The sequence below is a fragment of the Ascidia mentula genome, chromosome 5 (assembly GCF_947561715.1).
Source record: "Ascidia mentula chromosome 5, kaAscMent1.1, whole genome shotgun sequence".
In the NCBI taxonomy this organism is placed as follows: Eukaryota; Metazoa; Chordata; class Ascidiacea; order Phlebobranchia; family Ascidiidae; genus Ascidia; species Ascidia mentula.
This window is the reverse complement of record NC_138570.1, coordinates 2,642,608-2,665,983: the sequence shown is the minus strand read 5'-3', so window position 1 is coordinate 2,665,983 and position 23,376 is coordinate 2,642,608. Positions and strand designations below refer to the sequence as shown.

The following is a 23,376-nucleotide window of genomic DNA, read 5'->3' as shown; positions in this document are numbered from 1 at the left end:
GCACAACACACGCGAGATTATATGTTCGTTACAAAACATCATCTGTACACTACCTCCGGCGACTTCACAGAGCCCTCAAGCGGCCTCAAACTTATAACGACGTGGTTTCACTTTTTACTGATACGTAAAATTTACGATTCAACGTTGCAAGAATTGAATTTACGTAAAAAATGCAAAAACTATAAAATTTATTTACTAACAAGTAATCAGTGTCAAATATTCATTTGATTAAAATACTAACTTAAAATACAAAAATGTACAAGGAAGATTAGGCGTTTTAGGGCCTCTCAATGTCTTTTAGAATCTTTTCGAAGTTTTCTTCAAATTCCCCAGTCGAAAATTCGTAATAAATTTTCCCGGCAATGATAAGTTCTAAAAAATGCGATACAGAAAATTACTGCAGCTTTAACACAAGCTTTGAACTATTAAAAGAGTTTGGACATTTTCTGAAGTTCCAAATAACAAATATAACTTTACTCAGAACTCATTATACGTTCTCCGCATAACGTGGGTTTTGAACGGAATTATGATCACAGTATAAATGTACAAACATATTCGCGAGTAAGAGCACTAAAACCTGTAAGTGTACAGTATACGTCTCACCTATCTCGCCATGTATCTCGTAATCCGACTGGAGCATGACGGGGATCAATCGTTTCTCGCAATCAGCCGCCATGCGCGCTTCTCTCATGCAGTTTGCACTTTTGCAGTAGGCGTCAGAAACACAGATCAACACAACGTCGGCTTCTTTTATAGCTTTTGCGGCTTCGTGGTACATATCTCCCATCATGCACTTTTCATCTATCCACACGTCGTGCCCCATATTCTGTAGCTTCGTTCCCAGCTAAAAATGCCCAACGTATATTTGCCATAAAGTCACTGTACATGAACAAATACTCCATAGAATTTGCCTACCAGGCGCGGCACTCCTTCGTGTTTCCATGAATAACTGATCATTACCTTCAGCTTCCTCCCCGGCGACATTGCAGCCTTTAAAGTCAGTAACAATATTTTCAGGTATATTTTACACCTCCACTAAAAGGTTGAGATTTTATTTCCTAAACCTTATGCAAACAAACGCTTTCTGGACAGAAATACACCTTCTGATGGCTTGTATTTTTACCAATAAAGCAGTTCATGATTTCTATCATGTAAAATGGCTAATCATGTTGCCTATAACTTTAACAGTAAATATTGCTGTAATTTACCCTCGCTTGTCGGGAATGTGAAGGCCGCAGATCAAAATCTTGAAAGTCTGATGACAGTGAATCCAAGCTACCTACAAATGTATACGCATGCTCAGAAGGAACTGTATGGAACAAAACTTATATCCCTAATATGAGCGAACGCCATAAATTAAAATAAAAACCCAAAATTTATTACCGATATTAACCCCAGACGTATGAAAATAAATTCGGTTTTGTGCATATTTATCATTGTATTTTCGTTATAAATTCCAAAAAATTAAAAAGGCATCTATGCAGTACAATATGTGTTTCCAAGCATAGCCTAAACTATGGGTCGAGTTATTTCAAAATAAACAGGCTAATATTCCTTGAAATTCGTTAAAGCAAGGTTTTCTATCAACAAATTCCAGAGGAAGCAAATCACGTTTTCTGCAATCCTCAGTGCCAAAAGAACTTTTTCCCGCACGCAAATCCTGTTCGCTTTCTTCCGGAGCCAACTTGTGCCAAAATCTGAATGCAAAATGTTATACGTGACAGCTTGTATAGAGTTGCAAGGTTGGTTTATCCACCGTGCATAATCACAAATAGCGTATCATTGTGCTAAAGAGAGCTGTCAGCCAGCAGTCAAGGAATTTAAAAGTCTGTGTGAGGTCAACCCGCATCCCTAAACTCACTATGAAACAAATATTAAATTGCAAATTAAGATGTTGGTCTGACAATTTTACAGGGTTTTAACTTTGATTCTAGCAAACTTCTCCTTCAAGTACAATGACTGAAACAAGCATTGCATGAAAAAATAAAAGCACCATCTTCAAAACAAAATATATTTGCAGCCACATTCATTTCTTGGTTTGACGACACAGCCCAAACGTCCCTTGTGTATTAAGCTTTAATTCCATGTGCTTTCTGGTTAGATTTTGAACGAGGAATTTCGCGAATAAAACACAAAATTAAAAGAAAAATAAATAAATTAGTGATAATGCAAAAGTAAATCATTTGGTGTGTCGCTTACCTCTTGCTTAGAATATCTCCCTGGTCGATTTCTCTTCGCGAAACCGTGGCGTTATACTTAATTTTGCGTTGCGGTCGCCGTATACATGGTGAGCGATAAGACGAAGAACCTTCTCTGTAAAACACGCATTGACTCGTTAAAGATGTAACTTAAAAATGTTTGACAGTAACTGTTTGAATTGTGCCATTTTGTTGTTATAGAAGAAGCAACAAACAAATACATTTACTTCTTGCAACAAAACACCTGTCATGTTAACTCGTTGATTGAACACTCGTTTTCCACTTTAGCAAAGAAATTGTTTAGTGCAAGAACAAGTTAGCTCGATTCAAGTTAAGTTTAGGTCGGTGTGAACTATTGTCTCTGGCCAATGGCGTGTCTGCCGAAACTGCAGCTTTGCCAACAATAAGGGAAATACACATACGAAAGTGACGCACTGGACCTCTCGGTTTATGGGAGTAACTATAAGTTCTACACTCTATATATTTTTCTTTTTTCACCCGTACTGCGACAAACTACATATTAGAAGATTTGTTTATAACGATGTTTGCATCCGTATAAATGTCCATGTTGCTATCATTCACTTTCGTATCACACACTTTTAATATTTGCCACTCCTTGCGATCTTTATAAGCTTTTTTGTGCTTTTGTGTTTTTCCAGTGAGTTTTGTTTAAAGGTGTGTAGCAAAACGACCAAAACATCGATCAGCATAAATAATTTTATGCCGGGCGAGCCTTTTTGGTTTGCAACATTACTGGTAGCTTCAATAATCAACTGCTGTAAAAATTACCACACATTGGACAAAAATCACATATAATAGGCTACAATGTATACGGAGTCTTATAATTTTGCACAATATCATAATAGCACGCGTCGGGCCACACAGTTTCTACAATTTGGATGTGGGCGGGATGATTTTGTTGGGCGGGTCGTAGCTTGCCGACCCCTTGTTTAAAACACAATGATTCAAGGTTTGAAGAGACATATATGTTGTATATGGGCGGGAAGAATCTTACTAACCGCGAAAATTGCTTAATTTCAATGAAGTTATGCCTTGATTTGTGGTTGCTTTCGATGTAGCACAACGTACAGAGGTCGTAGTCATCACAACTTTCACACATCCACCTCGGGCCGCGAATTCCGTTCCTTTTGCACACGGCACACACCACACCAGGATGCCACGGTGCGTTGTCCTGAACACAAACGAAAACATCAGCTTGGCAACATTGTAACTAGTGATGCACCGAAACAGCATTTTTTTTTATTCGGCCGAAACCGAATATTCGGTAAAAGTTGCCGAATAAATTCGGCCGAATAAACCGAATAATCTTGTTAACCATCTCCTTAAAATCGCAATAAATATAAACAAAACATGTGCCGGAATCCATCTGATCCTATCATACAACCTCATACAACCTTTTATTGGCACTTTAAGAATGCTGTACCAACTGCTTAAAGTTGATTTTGATGACAATTAACAAATAAAACACACTAGTACAGTTTGAACTATGATCTAAACTATACTAAACTTTGCGTACCAGTGTTGCATGCAGTAAAAACCAGTGTTGCATGCTATATACAATTTTTGAATGTGCTTCAGTCTTTCGTTGAAGTTGGTTGTGACCTATATTTTTCATTAAGGCTATTTAGGACTTACCTTATCACCCAGCTTCAATGAAAAACTTTCCATTTTAACTAAAAATCGGATTTAACTTATTAGCAATCTTAAAGTGAAAGAGACCAAACTGCCGACTTATTGCTATACACTTGCAGCCTCTACAGTTAGATGAATGCATTCGGGGGAAAAAAACTAACTCTTTTTTACAATGGTTATGAAAGCAAGTGCACCAGTCATATTGTTTTGTTCTTCGTTTGGGTAACGAAACTTGCCTCAATATAAGGTTGTTGTTATGAAAACAATGGGCAAAGTTGTTATGAAATCTCATACAATTTAAATCAGCACAAGGTTAGGAACTTTTCCAGTGGTTCTCAAACTTGTCGAAGATTTTACCTCACTTGCGACGCATAAATTATAAATTTGTGGGGATGATTTGTTCCAACGTTTATAATTTCCAGTCGCAGAATGCTACGATCTCTTTTGAAATTACCGCTACACCAACAAGTCGCAAAGCGTGTATTTAAACTTGCAGGCAATAACTAAGCGACCAGATCGAACCCAACACGACAAAAAAGGAACGCGAACTATACAGGGATTTTTGTTCAAGTAGGATATAAACATGTGCAGAAGAAAGCAATGGCAAAAAAGGTTAGAAAAACTTGTACACATGTAGAACAGATTGCGAGTTTTTGAAAACGATAATGGAAATGATCCTCACAGTTCGAGCGGTTCAACAAAAAACAATAGCAAAAGTCAATGACAGTGCAAACAAAAAATGTGGCAAATAATAATTACACTGCAATTTTTTTGAAACCAAACCCATTTATTATCACCAGAGAGCTGACAAAAGACAGCTTAATACCGTTTAGGAACCAGCAGGTTGCAACTAACAAAACTTAACAACAGAAAAGTGTGAGCTAATGTTGGTGATAATTGTTGTGACAGCATCTCAAAAAGCGAAAAAAATGTTCATGGTCAAAATAGGACAACCGAAGGGATGCAATAAAACAAGTAGAACGATCTTATTGTTCTTCTATACTCGCTCGATGTCCTTCAACATTCTTCCGAACCGTTCTTCAATTTCTCCACTTGAAAAATCGTAATGAATCTTTCCGGCCACGATAAGAGCTTCAAGCATAAAATGGCCGTCAATATCAAGAAAAAGTAGAACAGTTGATTTCTTGCTCTCGGAAACCTTAATAGCCTGATGTGGTGAACTAGCCTAGAATTTACCAGATTTAGGCTAAAATATCTCGCGTTTGCTTTAATTGAGTATTTGGACAGATTAATGAGTGTCGCATGTAAGTACGACAAAATAAGTTTTAAATATAAAGATATCTCACCTAACCATTCATCTATGTTGCAACTTGGTTGGAGTCGCACTGGAATCAATCTTTTCTTACAGTCCGCAGCCATGCAGGCTTCCCTCATGCAATTCTCACTCTTACAGTACGCGTCCGACATACAAATCAACACAACGTCGGCTTGTTTTATGGCTGCACCGGCTTCGTGGTACATGTTTCCATGCATCTTGTTAGTGTCGATCCACACATTGTGACCCACTTCTTCAAGCTTTGCTCCCAACTGAAAACAAATAAACATTCAAGCTCGGAGCCTGATATACCTATATATGGCGATGCGGTCATTTTGCATCTTTTATGTGTCATCTACTTTTAAAGCTTTGTTAAATTGCTTTTTTGTCAACCCTTGGTAACCGATCAAAACCCCAACTTACTTTTCGTGGAACTTCTTTGTGCTCCCAACAGTAACTGATCATTATATTCTTTTTTTTCTCCCTGCATAGTTTAGAGCAAGTAAGACACAAAACCCCCAAAATGTAGACGTACCATGCAACACAAAATAGTTCTAACAGTGCATCTTCGCAAATAAAAACAAAACATTGTACATTTCATAGCTGTTTTTTTACAATACGAACTTAAACCCTGCGCAAACCCAATGCATAAAGATGGGGTTCTGAAACTACTAACTCTTTCAAAATTAAGTATATGTCAGAAGCATTTATTTACCTGAGATCCCCAAGTTTTTGATGGTCCCGGATTCACTGATGGCGAATCGCTTGAAGCTGATATGGTAAAATGGTTTAAATTACATCTTGAAAATATCAAAGTGGGCCCACAAACAGTCTATAGACGGCAAAATATCGAGGGGTTGAGGCACGAATATCATTACTTTCTTTCATAGAAATCCAACTAAAAGGCCTCCGCAAATCCACAAAAAGTCCCGCCCCAAGACACAATTTTTCTTAGTTGTTAAAAACGGGCGTAACACGCACGTAAAGGTTTCTTGTAAGATTAATGTTAATCGTCGACAAGGCTCGTCTAGCGTTTTGTCAGTCAAATGAAATAAAAATTGTCGCTTCTCCTTTCGTTATCTTCACGACTTTCTACATCTTACTTTCAAGTTTCTCAACGGCTGCTGGATAAGTCTGTAAAGACAATCTTCCGGAGGTAATTCGATTCCAAGGGTCTCCGGGGTGTATCTCACTAGGACGTCCCATTGGATGTGAAAGCTTCCACTTTGCCACGTTTTCCAATGAGCTGAATGAGAATCAACCAAGCATAAAAATCTTGATATACAACAAAACGCATGAATTCGAACCAGGCCGCTTATTATGGTGCAAGATAAACGTTCGGTTCCGCCTAGAAACAGTTTTGCGAAAATAATTTCAACCCATAAACGTAAAACTCGATTGAATGAGGATAATCGAATATTTAAATAAATTGTTGCATTGTCTTGAACATTGCTTTTACCACTATCATGTGCTTGTACCATCCTCCGTGACCCTTTTGCATTTTCCCAATCCCCGACGTTGAACGGACGGACTTTTGTTCCCTCCACTCTGGCTCCTTAACGAAAATTTTATTTTCAAGAAGCTCAAATAAAAACTAAACTAATTTTCGTGATATTGATTTGGCCAAAGGCAAAAAATTTCAAGTCGACTCGATTCTTTTTTCTTGTCGACTGAAAAAACAATTCTTGTCGACAGAATTTTTGCATTTCTGTAGAACGTACCGCAAACGGCCATGTGGTCTTTATAGTAATGCATGCCGTTTCCTGGTCGCAGTGAAAGTATATCGTGTTTTCCGAAACTTTTCACTGTAATTGTTATCATTTCCATTATTCCATTTTACTTTGGCTCCGTCCAGGACCACATCGTCTGTAAATCCGGGTCTGCGACGAAAAGCGTGAAGCAGATGACCGGGATTGTCGAACCGCGTAAACCGTGTCGATATTTTCACTAACTTATTCAAAGGGAAATAATGATGTGTTTTACATCGAATATTTTTCATGATCTTTTCCAAACGAATTTGTAAAAAGACAATAAATACCTACGTCATAATGAGGTGTCACTTACGTCATGCCAAGAATAACTCCTAGACCACCTTTTCCGCCATCTTGAGCGCTCCATTTCCAATCTCTTCCTCTTACAACAACCGCACCCGGGTACAGGCCTTTGCTTTGCAGGCGTTGTCTTGCTGTTGGACGTGGTGGCATCAAACATCTTTAAAGCGTAATAAAACATAGCAAAAAAGTGGCTGATTTAGCCAGACTGCAATGCCTGGGCTGCGAAGTCTGTACACCTAATGATCTCGATACGATTGCTGTGATTGCCAAGTAAGGGATCTGCGCAGTGGGTCAACAAACGGACTTCTGGCTGAGATAACACACAGCTGTTTTTATTCCAACTTGACGACAAAGGGAGACTAAAGCAGATGCGTTTCAAGTTTCACGTTTTTGTTTTTGAAGAACGTCAAAAGAGAGAGAGAAGCAGATAAACAACTTACCCGGACGAAGATGGTTTGTCAAAGCGAATAAACTTGTGGGAAAGGTTATGTTTGTTGGTCATGTAGCAAAACGTGCAGAGATCGTAATCATCGCAAAAGTAACCGCGAACGCACCCATCAACTCCTCCAATTCAGCTTTGAAGAATAGAACAAAAAAAGACGTGTTGGAATGTTTTGTAGACTTGTTGGAACCTTTTACGTCACACAGCAAATGAACAATCCCAATACGTTTTTATTTTAACACGACAAACACTGACCTTTCGCTTTCTGCTCTGCCAGAAACCCTTCCACCGATCCCTACAAAATCACAATCCTAACGTTTTCTTTATATTTACAAAACATGCAACTATACCCGTACGCTCGTCCCAGGGCCGTCACAGTTCTCCTCATGGATATATTTGTCTAGAAGCGATCTACATGTTTTTCCACAATGCATGCACCGTTTGGGTCCGGAAGGTGTAGGGGACCGCTGAATTTCCATTTTGTTGCCCATTGTGCAAGTCAAAACCGGAACCGTCCGAAATTACGGTCAATAAAAACAGGGTGCCTGATGGTTGTCTAAACTTGAAATACTGAAAAAATAATGTATCTTTGCGTATATATAACTTTCTGTTGATTTTCTATAGACTGTCAGTCTATACAAATCGTATTACAGTTGGTGGAAAACCTTTTTTACCCATTCTAGTTTCATGTACACCGAAGCACAAATGTGCACAAGAAGGTCAGCCCATACTGCATTAAATTCCCGAGCCAATTAATTCTACTGGTAAACAACATAATTATCATTTCGACCTGTAGGTGAGAATACAGTTGTCAAAATCCACCATACTATGTCATTGCTCACAGAACTCGAAAGTGAAACTTGGTAATTCGAAAAACGCGACCGCACCTCAAAAAAACCCACAAGGTTTGAAACGAAAGAGCACACAAACAATGTGAAGCAGATATGATTCGACCACAGGTTGGCGACAACATGTAATTATATTTAAGAGGTCGGGAATTTTTTTGTACTCAAACAAAAGCCCTGCGTTATTTGAGCTGTCTGTTAGTGTGTGCGAGAGATTGGAAGACATCGCAGACTGCATTGAAAGTGCCCAGCGTCGGTTTGAAGCTGAAGTTGATTACACACACCACTTAAAGTGGTTTCGTTTCTTTTGCTGGCATTTCACAGCGAATAAAAGACATGGCATGACACATGTAAATGACCTTCCCGTTTAATTTATTCATATCACTTGCGTTTACTGTTGTGCAGCACACTGAAACTATGCAAGCTTTGTACAAATAATCATCAACTATAGGCTGACAACAATCCGTAATTTTAATATAGGAACCAGAATATTCACAACTTGTACATAACCTACGCGGTGCGGCACCATCATATTTCTCCCTGTATATATCACTTAAAACAGTAGGAAGTAGAACTTCCACTTGTCTGGTTGTTAATCATTGCTGACAGGCGCAATGCGAGCTATCAAGGTAGCGAATAAAAGAACGGTTCCTATACCTTTTTGTCGCTGTTTTAGTTTAGGCTGTGAGTATTTAACTGTGACGTTCAGGCTAGGGGGATTTAACTGAAAGGCATATGTTTTGTCGAGGTTAATTTATCAGAATTTAAAGAAATAGGAGGGACTTCAACTTGAGTTTGATCAAATAAATCAACTAATTTTAAGTTGTGCTCTCTGGTAATAAACATGTACACAAAGTAACAAACATGTTCACAACATGGCATGGGCCGATAAAATCGTATGCGGAGTTCCATGAAGGTGATTTCTCCACGATTAAAAATTAATAAGACGACGAAAAAAACCTTCTTTATTTGTACGAATAGGGACATGTGTTTGCTCGCAACTTCGCTGAGTAACAAATACCTCTGGCCAAATATTACGTGTATGTAGAAAGTTTAAGAACAACAGTCTGTGCATAGCTTACTTGTGACAACTATACTTTAAGGGTCAGTAGCCGGATTTTTCTTTTCGTTCTAAAAACTACATAAACCCAGGTTGATTGAGCAGAGACAGAAAGAGGGGGAATCAATTTGATTTGCAGAAATGGTAAATTACAGATCTACAGAATGATTTGACCAGCTCCAATTATCCGACAACTTTCAGTCGCAGCTATACAGGATCGCATAATACTATTAACAAAGCGATATCCCGTTGCACTAAAAGTGCGTAGTGTCGTATCCCACGTTACAAATGGTATAAACTTCACAGACCTTTTTGTTGACAATTCATAACGTATAAACTTATGCAATATTATGCAACAACATACAGTGTGGGGGATTCCTTCCTAATTCATTTTACCACCCACATCCGCATTTCTGTTGGTTGGCGTTTAGTTGCCTCACCGTGAACACAATTGCTATTTGAAAGCAAAAGTCTCTCAGTAGCAACTATGACGAGGTGACAAAGTGAGTATAATTTTGTCAGTCAAGTGATTAATTGTGATAAACTATAGCTAACATCAATCTAAAAGCAGTTGGTTTGTTGATATAAATTAACCGAGATTAATGTTAATCTAAATAAGTTTCTTCTTGGAACTTAGCGTGCATTATAAAAGTAAACCTGAAACTAAAGAAGCAATGCAAAATACGGCAACTGATTGGCACCCAAGCGGGCTGTATGCACCCGTCCTAAACAGCAAAGACGAGAAAGAATCGCAAATCAGTTATTCGAATTGGGCTGAGAAGTTCGATGACGATCAACAACACATGGGACATAACATGCATCTGAAAGTTGCAAAATGTGTGGTTGAACATATTAAACACACAAAAGATACGACTTTGTTGGACGTTGGCGCTGGTAAGATAATGTTTGACTTTGGTGTTGGTAACTTTTAATTTGGGGTAATGAGGCTTAAAAAAAAATTTTAGGCACTGGACTTGTGGGCTTTTGTCTTCGCAAAAAGGAAAACTTTCAGGGACAAATTGATATTCTCGACGCTAACATGGAAATGCTTTATGAGGCAAGCAAGAAGGATTTGAAATTCAGGTGGGGTTAAGGGAAGGGAGAAATTTGGCAGTAGAAGTCTTGCAATAACCGGATACAAACCACATTGACCTTTCTGCAGAAATATAATCAGACATTGGGCAAATGGAAAATTTCCCCTTGCACCTCACAGCTATGACGTCATAACGTGCGTTGGGTCCTTGCTTCCGCTTCATCTTCCGGCAACATCTCTCAAGGTGACGTCATTTGTTGCGTTTTATCTCTCAAGGTGACGTCAGGTGTTAAGTTTAATTTCAAATTTCAAATAACGTGTTGTTTGTAAAATGAATAAGAGCAGTGGTTCTCCTTTTTTCGAGCACGCCCCCACTACATATTGGTCATTTCGTTAATCTTAAAAAAATGCTGAAACATCAGTTTCAGATTAGAAAATATTGAGTAAGTGCGATTGGTTTGTTTCAGCACATGGCAAAATTGTTAAAACCCGGTGGGTTGATGATTTTCAACACGAGGCGGAGTGTCGCCGTAGATTACGTTGAAAGCATCTCGAAAGTAATGGAAGAACTGAAGAATGACGATGACATGGAGATTGTGGAAATGAAGGAGATTCCGTATCATCTTGATGCTAATTCTGCTGTATGCGAGTTGTACGTTTGCAGAGTTGGAAACTGCATAAACTAGAAAGGTTTCGATTCAATTAAAAAAACAAAGCTTTCATAAAGCACATTGGTCAAAATTTAGAGAAATTCCTGTGGTTCACTGTTTTGAACAAAGGCATGCTTTGGGTTTCGTCTACATGTTTATTGATGAATATATCAACGCCACTATCGGGTTCCACATATAGAGTTTGTATTGAACAGTTTTCAATGGTTGGTAACCATAAGACAACATCGCTCTAATTGTAGACTTCCGGGACATTCTAAACGGGTGCTGCACCTGTTTTCCGCGGCAGATATTTGTGACCTGACCGTTGACCTATAAACGAGCCCGTAGTCTTATTGCGGTTCAGGAACCATGTTTTAGCACCATCGAACGTACGTGACAATCTCGTTGAACTGGCCACAAAAATGTAAACCATATTTTATCTCATTATTCACGTGGATAGGTACATGCAACAGCAACCGCATGGTGGAGATAGTAAACTATTTTAATCAAAAGCCGCATGGTGGTAGTACAGGACTATTTTGAATAAAATTCGCATCGTGGTGGTATGGGATTATTTTTAAAGGCTGCATGGGGGTGGTAGATGACTATTTTATTTAAAAGCCACATGGTGGTGGTAGAGAACTATTTTTAACAAAAGCCGCATGGTGGTGGTATAGGACTATTTTTTAAAGCCGCATGGTGGTGGTAGAGGACTATTTTTTAACAAAAGCCGCAAGGTGCAAATAGAAGACTTTTTTGAATATCAGCCGAGTTGTGGCCGTGAAGTTTTATGTCTGCTAGAAGTCCATTGGTAGCAGTCGAGTGGAGTTTTCGCAGACAAAATCTGCTGCCATACAATTTAGTGTCACGCGAATATAGTTTTTCCGATGGTTTTGATAGAATTGCATCACCAAGTGCAAGTTGAAAGACGTAACGCGAGCGAATAACCAGCTATAGCATCAGAACGACGGGGTGTAAATGTAAAGAGCATAGAAAGCTATTCAAATGTTTCAAAGTATGACAAGCCGAATTTCCTATTGCATTGCACCATTATAACTAAGTACTGCGGGCAAATTTGGTCAAGTCGACTGTCATCGATTTAACAACATGGGCTCCTGCATACTTACCATATAAACGCAGTAACGATACAAGACATTAGAATTCTCTGGAGGTTTAAACCGCAATAAGAGGAAAGAGTCACAGCGTGAACAAGCAAACAACCGTGACTGCATGTCCTGCTTTGTGGTTGCCAGCAACGCTTGATTGACCGGTTTGAAATGTTGCAAGGAAGAAGAACGCACATCTGCGTTGCAGTCTCGTTTTGCCCAAATCTCTAGCTGGTATAAAACATTCCTTTGAATTATTAATGCGTTACGTGCTATATTTAAAAGGCAGGGTGACGAAAGTTTGTCCGAACTAATTATTTTGGTGTATGACTTGGCAGGGACACAATTTTAAACGAGTACGCATGCGATAAAGGAAATGAATGTAACGATACCAAAACAGCACTGTTGTTACTTTTTGCGGAAACTGCAGGGCTGAAAATGAATTGGCATTCATTGAACACAGGACGCAAGATACCGAACTTTGGTATTGGTACATTTCAAGTAAAACAAGAAAGTGACATTATAAAGGTTCTGGATTGCGCTTTAAAACATGGTTACAGGCTGATAGATACAGCAGCTGTGTATAAAAACGAGGTCTTAATAGGCAAGCACCTTCCCCATTTGTTAAAAAAGCATGGTTTGAAGAGAGAAGATGTGTTTATCACCACAAAATTGGGACCTCAAAATATGGGGAAAGATGCAGCTAAAGCTTTGGACGCATCATTACAAAACCTTGGTTTGTGTTATGTTGACTTATACTTAATTCATTGGCCTGGGAAAAAAGGTTTGAAACATTATGATGAGCAAAACAAGACGTTTCGAAAAGATGCATGGCTTGCTCTCACAGAAGAATACAAAACTTCAACGAAAATAAGGTCCTTGGGTGTTTCTAACTTTAAGGTCAGGCATTTGAAGGAGCTTGAATCCTATTCAGATTTAATACCAGCCGTTCTGCAAAATGAGTTTCACCCTGACCATCAAGAACCTGAAGTTAGAGAGTATTGTAAACATAGAGGCATCTACTTTCAAGCATATTCTTCCTTAGGGACAGCAGCGTTGATTAAAGATGGCAGATTTCTGAATGTTGCGAAGAAGTATGACAAGTCTGTCCCGCAAATTTTGCTTAAGTGGGCTTTGCAAGAAGGCTGTGGTGTTATTCCAATGTCAAAGAACCCACTACACATTGCTGAAAATGCAGACATTTTCAGCTTTGCCCTCGATGGCAGTGATTTGAAAAAAATTGCCGATTGCTCGAAGGATAAAAAATATGCTTGGGATCCAGAGGCCATTGCTTGAAAGTAGTTTTTGGCTTTGATCACTTGACAAATGATTCAAGCCTTTGTGTCATGACCATACATAAGCGATGTTTGAAACAATAGACAAGCTTTAGCCTAGGTTTGACTGAAATTGTCCCATGTTGAAAAATATGGATGGTAAACATATACGAGTCTGATAAAGTACCAACCATGTATAACCCCTTTTTTGGTGTTTACGTAATGGACTCTCCATTTTACATTTACTGTATAAAGCACTACTCCATAGCAAAACCATAACTGCAAATTTTATTACATTCATTCCAGAACAAGATTGTAGAAAGCCACATATAGAAATGATTTTCATGCAAAGACCTTTACTGTATGTATGCAAACATATTGTCCTACCTACAAGTTCTGCTCAACTAACCTCAAAATCAAAAGACCTGCTAAAAACTCAATGGTGCATTATAACGTTCAGAACATTGCATATTTGTCCTTTATTGTGCAATGATGCAAAGCAAAAAAGCAGTTTGAGAACACTGTACCACAAAAATATTGGACTGCTTGATCTGCACAAGAGATCGGAAGCAGAGGTTTTCGTCAAAAATCTCAGAAAACAAGAGCGAAAAAGTTTGTTATTTGAATTGCAGAAATATCACTTGGACAATGGTAAATATATATTAGTGCAAGGTGTAATAAAAGTGAAACTTTTTTCTTTTGTTTATAATTTCAGGGGAAACAGCAGTAGAAATAATCCTACAAAAAATAAACTTTTTGCAATTTTACTTCTTACCATTCCTCAGTTATGATTTGCCTTTTTTCAGGAAACCAGAATGAAGCTGATGAAACGTTAGTCACAAAGCAACAATTAAAGACTTGTAAGTTTTGCTGTTAGTGTTGTTGAATTAGGCAGTTGGAACGTAATTTGTAACAACATGTTTGCAGTGTTTATGTTCAACATGACCCCCTTTATTGGATTTGGGTTGTTGGATAATGCCATCATGATTCTGGCTGTAAGTGTTTTACATGTGCATGATATTTATGTTGTTTGTAGATAATGTAAATCATTTTTCAGGGAGATTATATAGATCATCACATTGGCTTAGCCCTAGGAATTTCAACCATGGCTGGTAAGTATGGATAGCCATCAAAACCTGCACGGCAAGTTACAGCCAACAGCCAATCTATTTTAGAACTTGTTTTGTGTTCTGCTATTGTAGTTTGATGTTGTCATCAAACTCAACCTTTTATTTATTTGTAAATTAATTTAATTAAATGGATCTTGTTGCAGCCGCAGCCCTTGGAAACTTGGTGTCAGATCTCTGTGGAATAGGGTCGGTACTTCCTGTTCTTATCTTACTTTTACCATTGTTGCAAAAACAAATATCTATTTCTTTCCAAACCCTATAATGGTAGATGCACATAATGAAAACAGAGTATCCTTAGCTTAATATTGATTTATTGACGTTGTCCGTTGAATTCGAATTTGCAAAAGTGGACTCATAAATTATTAAACAATTGATTGAAAAAGGTGTTGAGGTACCATGGAATTAATATCTAGTTATATCAATGCGATCTTAGAATATTACAATATGTTTTTTATGTAGACTTGCTGGATATGTCGAAGTCCTTTGCAGCAGACTTGGGTTACCAGTGCCAGACTTGTCACCAGAACAAATGGATTTGTCATCCAGCAGGGTTTATTCACATCTTGTGAGATAAAATTTTTAGCTTCAATTTTTATGTGTAAAATATATCTATTTTTGACACAAGCCATCAAAATATTGCATGAAACATAGACTGGTGAGATACACAAATCCAAATATATTGAACTATTTTATTAACTTAGCTCTGACCTTCAACTTGTGCTAGAATTGACGAAATGTTATTTCAGGGGAAAGCAGTCGGAATTACCATCGGCTGCATAATTGGAATGTTCCCCTTGTTATTTTTAAACAAATCGCACGATAAAACCGATAAGTAGAAAATGCAATCATTTAATTCAGCATTACCTCATTGCTGCTTCTGTTACAAATGGAAAGCAAACAGTTTTATTTTTTTGCAGTTGCCCAAAATGAGAACAAATTTTTTTTTTTTTTGTGTGTGCAATCATGCAGTTTATTGTTTTATACAAAGTTTTGCTTGTTGTTGAGCCATGTGTAAAAGTTTTACATGCTTTATACTGTCATTGAGTGCTTTTTTAATGTGCTTGCTACAAAAATATTGCACAGCTTCTGTTTTGCATCAGTTCTGTGTTTAACATTCCAAGACCACAAAACAGTTTTATTATACAAGAAAAAGAAGCCAGGAGTTGAAAAAGGGAGAGATTGGGTTAAGATAGTCACTAATATATTAGGTTTAAAGTAATCTTTGCTGTAGTTGTTTGAGTTTCTATTACAAAACATTGTTATAATTTGTTTCAAGTCTTCATACAAAATATGGATTGTAAATCATTGACAGGTTTTGCCAACTACGATATTTGCTGATTAACTTTTTTACAGCAACAGTGATTGCAAGTCAATTAAGAACTTCTCCGAAATTGCATAAGTGCAGAAACATTTTACATGCCACATCGGAGCATGGTTCGGACACTGTACAAAATGCAAGTTGTAACTACAGAATTATCACTTATAATACAAAGTTTTGCAGTAAATTATTATTGTTAACAAAAAGATTTCTTTACATCGTGATGAAACATGCTCACAAATCATCTTGCCCTCAAAAAGATCCTATACATTGGGAGTCAGCAACCAATTGATTTGCATGTTTAAATGTAATTAAACTCATATCCCAATACTATTTGATATAATTACATTGTTGGTGTTTGTTATTACGTAAGATATGACACACAAAAAAATGGTAAAAATAGTGTTTGATTTGTTAACTGCATTAAAAAAGTTGCTGACCTGTTAATTTACAATGCTAACCAATATTTGAAAACTGTATTCAAACATTGGCATGGCAAGAAAATTTTCTCATGTGAAATCCACTATATCATGTTCCATTTATCATGATAAAAATGTTTGAGAGTAAAGCACAATTTAAAAACATCTATTGAAACTTCTTGACCAGGATAAAAAAAATACATGTAGCACACCCGTAGTTATTATGAAAATAGTTCAGCTTATTCAGGCATAACAAGGTCAGCGCTATCTTGCTGTGGAAAGCCAGGGAAAAGGTATAGCTTTTTTAGAAGACAATCGCGACAGTCAGCCATCATCTTACAACCGGCAGTATGGACATCCTCTGATTTGGCGGTGCGGGGCAGAAGTCCACGCTTAACCTGACAAAAGTTTCAATTTTAATAATGGGAGGAAAGACGCCAAGAAGCCAATGGTTAAATACATACCTTTACTAAAACAAACAACTCCAGTTAAAAATATTCTGCATGATTAACAATTAAAGAACAATACAAGTAAAAGATATTACAAATGATATATGCTTTATTACCTCTGTCATAAGATCAGCAACATGTGTGCTGTGTGCCCCTCTCATAAACACATTTGTAATTGCATTGATAAACCAAGACCCATGGGCTTGATTACGGAAAGATTTGTTTCCTGAAAATAACAAGTTACTTCCTGCCTGTTTTGTGTTGATCATTGGCCAAATTTTTACATACATAAGTTCATGAAATAGTAAAGTTCTGCCCCACAAAACAGATTATTATAAAACAAGGATGAGGTTGATTTAAACAAACAATCTACCTGGAAAGGTGGAATAGGCAACCAGCATGTCACTTCTTGTTGGAAGTCTTTGTGTGGTCGGAGCATCAGAAGCATCTGACGTCAGTAGATCCCCCAAAGTGTCTGGAAAAAGACTAATAAATAATATACACAGAGTAACAAAAGTCACTGTGGCTACCACATTATTACAACATGCTTTTTTTGCAATGCAAATTAGAAGTGCAAAAGTTCTTTAAACGTTGCAAACAAAACAACTTGAAACAAAATAAAGGCATTTTTAAAGCAGAACTTTAATCAGTGGCAAACATAAAGCCAGACAGCCAGCCATTAAAAATAGGTTTGTTGTGTACAGGTTGGTTTTTAGATAAAAAAAACTATATTTTACAATGACTACACACTACACATAAACCAGATCAGACCTTCTTTGATGGAGTCAGCAGCATCTACACCTTGGTCTACCGTCGCTGCAACAAATACGATAATATGTGATTTACTATAGTTATATGTTCATACAAAACAATAGGTAATAAATATACATCCTCTGCAAAACTGAAAGAAAAACAGTTTTGGACGACGCTGCAGTGCTTTACACTTGTCATTATCAAACAAACGAATCACATCCTCTGCAGGAATTGAATTCCCGTCAACACCATAGAAAAAACTTGAACCAGTCTGCAGATCTAGTGAGGTCAATAGTTAAAATTAGATTTATTTTACACATCTTGGCATTACACAAGTGCAAACCTTGTCCACCATGTGACATAATAACCACAACACACAAATCAGAGGTCCGATGATATTTTTGCAGCGCAAAAGCTTTCAAGAGGGTTTCCATGTCCTTTTGCAAAATTGAATGCAAGGTTAGCATATACGAGTCACAGAACAATTTGTAACAACAGACCTGCAATATCTTTGTCAATTTTGTTTAAGAGAAGATGCATGGGATATACTTTATCTTTTTAACTACAATAATTGTTGCGTAAAATAGCTTATTTGTAATTCATGATAGTTTTTCATTAATTAGTGCATACCAACTTGGTTTTATTTTCCCTGATTATAATTTCGAAGCCTAGTTTCGTCCACAAATCTTTCATGAGCTCCAAATCCCTTTTCCCACCATGTCTATCATGCTTAGGACCCCACGAGAAACCTTCAGAGTTGCTCAAAATTAAAACATGTCCTTTTGGGCTGCTTCGGATCTGGTATATCTAAAATGCATTTTACATTTACGCACCTTTTACGAAAACCACACCCTTCAGTGGTAAACTAGTACAGAGCTGTGCATGTTCAGATACAAACTAGATCTTGTTTTCATATTTATGCATGTTTTACACACTATGTTTTTTCATAGAAAACATGTCACACATGGCATTTTGCACTAAGTTTTCACTGTTGCTTATCACCTACTATCAAATTGAGTTAATAGTAGTGCAAAAATGTATTCTTTTGGTACTTTATTGTTGTTTAAAATAAACTGAACGTTCTTTTAGTTTATTATACTAGTTCATAATTTAGCTATACCCTGTCCTCCTGGGATAGATGTTCTTCATAAAAAGATTCCTCACTTTCTGTCACAGTAACTTCACCAACCACTTTGCAAACGTCAGAAATATTTTCTTGTGCATGCACTTGTTCTTTAGAACAAATCAATAAACACATATACATAGGCGAATTTAAACCAAAGACACTTTTAACCCACAGAACATTGTTGTTACATGCTCTATTGCTCTATTGCTCTACAATATATATTTTACGTTACAATAATGCAAAACATAAACACTCAGGAACTGTTTTAATAGTGGCGTTGACAAAAACTAAGTGCTTATTTACAACTACTACCAATAAACCAGGAGAAAATTGTTCTCAATCTTGGAACACACCGACCAACCTGTTAAACTTGATTTCTGTGAAGCTTTTCCACCTACAACACAAGTATGTAGTGCTTTATGTAAGTAAGTATTTAGAACATTACACCACTAGTGTGCAAACCAACCACAAGTGATAAAATTAATATATTCTGGTGGATTATTAATTGCCTACACAGCTGCTGAAAGCACATGGTGACATTCAACTTTTATCAAAAACTTTGGAAACAAGGTTGTATTTTGTATGTACATTTTTACATTTTATTTTCATATTTTTAATAATTAGCTTTCTATCTTGTCATTTTCTTAGTTATAGCCACACCAAAAAAACAGTGCAGTGTCATAAACATCTGTTGTAGTTTTAGGCTTGACAATCACTAAAATAAGAGGGTGGTGGACAGTCCTTTAGCTGATTCTTTGGTACACAGTGAGCAAATAGCAACTCAGCATTAAGTTTCAATCACAAACTGAAATACCTGATGTTGCTGTTAAATTTCCAAAGTTTATAGCTGTTGCATTAGAGCCATGAATTATCATGTTTTCAACATGCACAGTCACTGGTGCTTGTCCTGAAAGTTAAAAATGTGTCATAACAGTGTTCAATTTATATCTCACACAGTAACATTCTAAAGCATTGTTTCACGTCCACTTTTCCGCAGATAATTTTTTAGTGGCCCCCCAGTAAATATTATTTTTAAATTAATTTTTTTCTTTTTGAGCGAAGTGCATAAATTTGCCTCCTGAATTTTTTTCTGTGAATATGTTCTTCGCAATACATTAAACAATATTTTTTTCTAATTGCCAAGGCATAAAAGTTGTTCTGAAACTTTACCAGCCTGGTTACAAACCACTCTAGGGCATCCTTATTTCCCACCACTGTTAACCAACCTGACACAGAACTTGAACCTGAAGCAGATCCAGGATGTGGAATTTGTCTGGACCCTAAAAATAAGCACAAAAAATTTTCTAAACTTACTTCTGTTATACTGTGACAACCTAATGTCGGTGTTACCTTGGGTATGTGGTATGCTGGGTTTAGGCACATCAGGGGAAGGTTTGCCTGGCTGCCCAGGTGTTACTCCAGTGGTTGGGAAATTGTTTGAATCAACAATGTCCTGACCAGCATCTGTGAAGCATACAAGCATTTATCTTAACCATGATGTGATGAAAAATGTACTTACTGGCATAAAGACTATGTGGTTGCCTGTTCTGCTGGGAAAGCCCTCCAAGGATTTGCTGCTCATCTGATAATCCTGGGGATATTTCTAAGTATAAAAACATAGCTTAAAACATATGGTAAAATGTGCAAACATGTGAAGAGATATTGAGTTTTAGAAACTTGCACATATTAAAGTGCCTTCAAGATGTGAGTAAAAAGATGTGATTATTTACCTAGTCTGGCAGCATTTATCTCTCCAGCTAGATCTGCTCTTCCTAAAGAATCCAATACTCTTTGAATTGAAGTAAGTTTTTCTGAAAGCATTCAACAGGTTGTTACTCACAAGCTGTCAAACATAACTACTGTTTGCAAATGAACATATACACCATCAGAATCTCCAGTTCACTTCATGATAAAAAAGACTCAGCATCAGATTTTTATCAACTGCTTTGCTCAGTTTTAATAGGAAACACTGGCTGGCATGGTTGGCTTTTCGAAGGTAAAATATACCTATAGTAGTGAAGGCAAAGATCTTGTTTCATGACAAAAAGGGCTTTTACATATAAGCAGTAGATATATTTTGTAGAATTTGTAAATAAATACTCCTTGTGATTAGTGACATTGCCTTAAAAGACTAAAAAAAAAGTCTGTGCTGCTTGGTGTTGACTGATGTTTTTTACATGATAGTATTCAGAAGAGGAAGGTGACGATCAGCGACAGTATCACCTTATTTACAATAAGACAGAAACTGACAAATTTAATATTTATGTTTTTAAAAATAGAAGATCGCCTATGACTATCTGTGAGCATCTTAAAAAATAAAATACCCTTGGTGTGTACAGATGTGTACAAACTTTTACTGTTATAAACAAAAATTACTATAATATTTATAAACAATCTTACCCAAAAGTCCCAAATTTTGTCCCCACAAATTATTATCATCAATATAGTAAAATATTTGAGAAGCCGTCCAACTCTCACTGCAACAAAAACATCAGAACTTACAATGTGCTGTAATATGATGATTTACAAATAAAGCTATAATCACAGTAGACTTCTTAGGAACTATCAACTTAGGAATCTACAAAATTTGATAAATAGTTCTAAGTCGTCTTAAGAATTTAGTAATAGTTTCTTTGTATTACCATAATTTCAAGGAAAACAACTACATAGATGAACACTTTACAAAGAAATAGAATGGCATGGGCACCAATAAAACCATAAAGGTTATCGTGTCAGGTGCCCATGTAAAGGTGATTGCCCCATAGAGAATGACTGCCTGCAATAGGAACAAAGCCAGTCACACCGGGAGGAGGTGGGTTGCATATAGCGTTAGGTGGCCACCCAGCCATGCTGGTCAAAGCAAAACCATCATAATGCAAAACAACAATCTTAACCAAAATAGATTCAGGTAACACACCTTCCTGGTTGATTCAGTCTGAATATCTGTTTGATACGTGTAACGTTATCGTTGGTCATCTTGTCGGAAATCCTTCCCAACACCGCACGATAAGTAAGAGCCTCACTAAATGATAAAAATTATGTGTTGCTAAAATGTATGTACTTCGTGAGAATTTACCTAGACAATATTAATGGAGGTCTTTCTTGAACAGCTGCATTGGGTCCAGGAGGTTGGCTCAGGGTATTCGGGAGGTTTGAGGCGGTATGTGCAATAGTTCTACTTTCTTGCACGTTTGTGTTTTGTGAACCATCACCTTGTCCAGGAACTCGATTAAATTCCTTTGCTTTTTTGAGAAGGAGCTCTTTCGTTGCTCTGCGACCTAAACACAGTATAATCTCTATCTTAAAATATTCTTCCACAGCAAGATTGGATTGTTGTTTAAGCAATCAACAGAAAGCTTTTAGTCAATTTTGATGCTTTTAAATAAAGGACATACCATAGCAATAATTAAAAAAAATACTTGCCATTCATTTGTTCCCATCTTAAAAGCATTTGATATTTTTGCTCCTGAATGCTTCTCGAATAATCATTTTCTATATCATCTATGACAGAGTCGGGGAGACCAAGCATTCGACGAACAAAATTACTCCACACTTTCGAGTTAATGTCACGAATGACTTGGTAGTACACGTCCGCTTTGCTGACTCCTGCAAACAGTTTTGACATGTTCTGTAGATATTTATGTAGTTGTTGAGCTAAGCGACACAGATGATGCCTATAAGCCAGATTTGAAAGTTTGCGCAGAGGATTGCACGGACAATCGCACCATTTTTCATATGTTAATGTATTAGCTAATTTTTTGTGTGCACATTATCGCCACAACATTTTTTCAATCCCGGCCTGTAAGTAGTCTGAATATTTGTGTTAAACAACCTTGCAAGATTAACAGATTTCAAACAAAAACATAAAGTCTTTGTTAGTCATAATGTTATCAGGAGAGTCCAATAATGCTAATTTTTATCTGGATCTAAGTTTGCACTTTTGTACCAGCAAATTTGCCACAGTAAAAACTTTAAGGCTGTAACTTTACATTAATGCACATATACATTCATATCTACCGCAAGAGGATCAGTTAATTGCCAAATGTGCTTTGCAGCTACCAGACATTTTCTTACCTCCTCCTTGCTCGGGCATCTTGCTAAAAACCAGCGCCAACGATTTTATGGAATTATGCCTGATGCCAATAAAAAGAACATTTGCTAAACAACAACAACACGACTTTCAACACGGCTTTCGAAACACGGCTTTCGAAAATTTTGATCACCGAAAAACGGAACTCGATAAATTCGGGATTCCCCCAACGTGTAAAGCGATTTCATCAAAGAAAAGAACAAATGTATCCGGATCGCCTAATCTAAAAGTCTTTGATTTCTGGATGTTTTTTGACAAAAAAACATAAATACTTTTATAATTCTTTCCAAAACTATTTTCTTTTCACTTAGTTAAGGTAGAAATAGTTCATGTAAGCCATTTTCTAACTACTCTTCTGTTATCATTTGTTGCGTGTGTGTGGGGAGGTTGAAGGTTATTAAAAACAGACTTTTTTAAACCCACTTGCAACATTCTTTCACGCCGTTTGCCAGTAGATGTACAGCTGGCATTGTTACTTGAAAAGCTTGGCATTTCGGTTT

The 23,376-nt window shown here is 37.1% G+C and overlaps 6 protein-coding genes and 1 long non-coding RNA gene across 7 annotated transcripts; 3 read left to right on the top strand and 4 right to left on the bottom strand.

The window, feature by feature from the left end:
- Positions 1–277: 277 nt before the first annotated feature.
- LOC145901834 (uncharacterized) lies at positions 278–3,957 on the bottom strand. Its single transcript, XM_082989637.1, has 8 exons — positions 3,855–3,957; positions 3,218–3,390; positions 2,200–2,313; positions 1,612–1,697; positions 1,209–1,279; positions 916–990; positions 604–844; positions 278–372 (listed from the first exon to the last, which is right to left on the bottom strand). Exons 1-8 carry the CDS (start codon positions 3,885–3,887, stop codon positions 278–280), a joined length of 888 nt encoding a protein of 295 aa, XP_082845763.1. The 5' UTR covers positions 3,888–3,957.
- A 499-nt stretch (positions 3,958–4,456) lies between these two features.
- LOC145903725 (uncharacterized) lies at positions 4,457–5,749 on the bottom strand. The gene is made up of 3 exons (XM_082991852.1): positions 5,551–5,749; positions 5,159–5,399; positions 4,457–4,943 (listed from the first exon to the last, which is right to left on the bottom strand). The coding sequence occupies exons 1-3, from the start codon at positions 5,590–5,592 to the stop codon at positions 4,849–4,851; spliced, it is 378 nt and encodes a 125-aa protein (XP_082847978.1). The 5' UTR covers positions 5,593–5,749; the 3' UTR covers positions 4,457–4,848.
- Positions 5,743–6,626, bottom strand: LOC145903726 (uncharacterized). Its single transcript, XR_014402688.1, has 3 exons — positions 6,587–6,626; positions 6,231–6,373; positions 5,743–5,898 (listed from the first exon to the last, which is right to left on the bottom strand). It is a non-coding gene; the product is annotated as an uncharacterized LOC145903726 (long non-coding RNA).
- Positions 6,627–10,191: 3,565 nt separating this feature from the next.
- LOC145903572 (ubiquinone biosynthesis O-methyltransferase-like) lies at positions 10,192–11,302 on the top strand. Its single transcript, XM_082991666.1, has 4 exons — positions 10,192–10,422; positions 10,494–10,611; positions 10,691–10,805; positions 11,029–11,302. The coding sequence occupies exons 1-4, from the start codon at positions 10,203–10,205 to the stop codon at positions 11,245–11,247; spliced, it is 672 nt and encodes a 223-aa protein (XP_082847792.1). The 5' UTR covers positions 10,192–10,202; the 3' UTR covers positions 11,248–11,302.
- A 1,159-nt stretch (positions 11,303–12,461) lies between these two features.
- LOC145902275 (glyoxal reductase-like) lies at positions 12,462–13,618 on the top strand. The gene has a single exon (XM_082990184.1). It carries the CDS (start codon positions 12,756–12,758, stop codon positions 13,611–13,613), a length of 858 nt encoding a protein of 285 aa, XP_082846310.1. The 5' UTR covers positions 12,462–12,755; the 3' UTR covers positions 13,614–13,618.
- Positions 13,619–13,911: 293 nt separating this feature from the next.
- Positions 13,912–15,668, top strand: LOC145902276 (transmembrane protein 65-like). Its single transcript, XM_082990185.1, has 7 exons — positions 13,912–14,242; positions 14,398–14,451; positions 14,519–14,586; positions 14,649–14,703; positions 14,865–14,907; positions 15,181–15,286; positions 15,468–15,668. The coding sequence occupies exons 1-7, from the start codon at positions 13,927–13,929 to the stop codon at positions 15,555–15,557; spliced, it is 732 nt and encodes a 243-aa protein (XP_082846311.1). The 5' UTR covers positions 13,912–13,926; the 3' UTR covers positions 15,558–15,668.
- A 196-nt stretch (positions 15,669–15,864) lies between these two features.
- Positions 15,865–22,999, bottom strand: LOC145902274 (uncharacterized). The gene is made up of 19 exons (XM_082990183.1): positions 22,861–22,999; positions 22,210–22,392; positions 21,863–22,064; positions 21,704–21,808; positions 21,187–21,263; positions 20,517–20,597; positions 20,306–20,389; positions 20,137–20,250; positions 20,013–20,066; positions 19,601–19,693; positions 19,148–19,180; positions 18,781–18,893; positions 18,291–18,467; positions 18,004–18,097; positions 17,796–17,939; positions 17,679–17,723; positions 17,281–17,382; positions 17,024–17,133; positions 15,865–16,856 (listed from the first exon to the last, which is right to left on the bottom strand). Exons 1-19 carry the CDS (start codon positions 22,877–22,879, stop codon positions 16,698–16,700), a joined length of 1,989 nt encoding a protein of 662 aa, XP_082846309.1. The 5' UTR covers positions 22,880–22,999; the 3' UTR covers positions 15,865–16,697.
- Positions 23,000–23,376: the final 377 nt, after the last annotated feature.

Coding starts and splice junctions, on each gene's coding strand:
- LOC145901834 (XM_082989637.1), bottom strand. CDS start 3,887: ATGGAAAGTTTTTCATTGAAGCTGGGTGATAAG. Junction 1,280..1,611: donor CACTGAGGATTGCAGAAAAC/GTGATTTGCTTC, acceptor ATACATTTGTAG/GTAGCTTGGATTCACTGTCA. Junction 991..1,208: donor CACATTCCCGACAAGCGAGG/GTAAATTACAGC, acceptor CTGACTTTAAAG/GCTGCAATGTCGCCGGGGAG.
- LOC145903572 (XM_082991666.1), top strand. CDS start 10,203: ATGCAAAATACGGCAACTGATTGGCACCCAAGCGGGCTGTATGCACCC. Junction 10,612..10,690: donor AAGAAGGATTTGAAATTCAG/GTGGGGTTAAGG, acceptor ACCTTTCTGCAG/AAATATAATCAGACATTGGG. Junction 10,806..11,028: donor TTCCGGCAACATCTCTCAAG/GTGACGTCATTT, acceptor GGTTTGTTTCAG/CACATGGCAAAATTGTTAAA.
- LOC145902274 (XM_082990183.1), bottom strand. Junction 17,383..17,678: donor TGCTGACTCCATCAAAGAAG/GTCTGATCTGGT, acceptor GTCTTTTTCCAG/ACACTTTGGGGGATCTACTG. Junction 16,857..17,023: donor TTGCTGATCTTATGACAGAG/GTAATAAAGCAT, acceptor AACTTTTGTCAG/GTTAAGCGTGGACTTCTGCC.
- LOC145902275 (XM_082990184.1), top strand. CDS start 12,756: ATGAATTGGCATTCATTGAACACAGGACGCAAGATACCGAACTTTGGT.
- LOC145903725 (XM_082991852.1), bottom strand. CDS start 5,592: ATGATCAGTTACTGTTGGGAGCACAAAGAAGTTCCACGAAAA. Junction 5,400..5,550: donor ACAAAGAAGTTCCACGAAAA/GTAAGTTGGGGT, acceptor ATTTGTTTTCAG/TTGGGAGCAAAGCTTGAAGA. Junction 4,944..5,158: donor CAACATAGATGAATGGTTAG/GTGAGATATCTT, acceptor TTATGCTTGAAG/CTCTTATCGTGGCCGGAAAG.
- LOC145902276 (XM_082990185.1), top strand. CDS start 13,927: ATGATTTTCATGCAAAGACCTTTACTGTATGTATGCAAACATATTGTC. Junction 14,452..14,518: donor AAAGCAACAATTAAAGACTT/GTAAGTTTTGCT, acceptor ACATGTTTGCAG/TGTTTATGTTCAACATGACC. Junction 14,704..14,864: donor AGGAATTTCAACCATGGCTG/GTAAGTATGGAT, acceptor ATCTTGTTGCAG/CCGCAGCCCTTGGAAACTTG.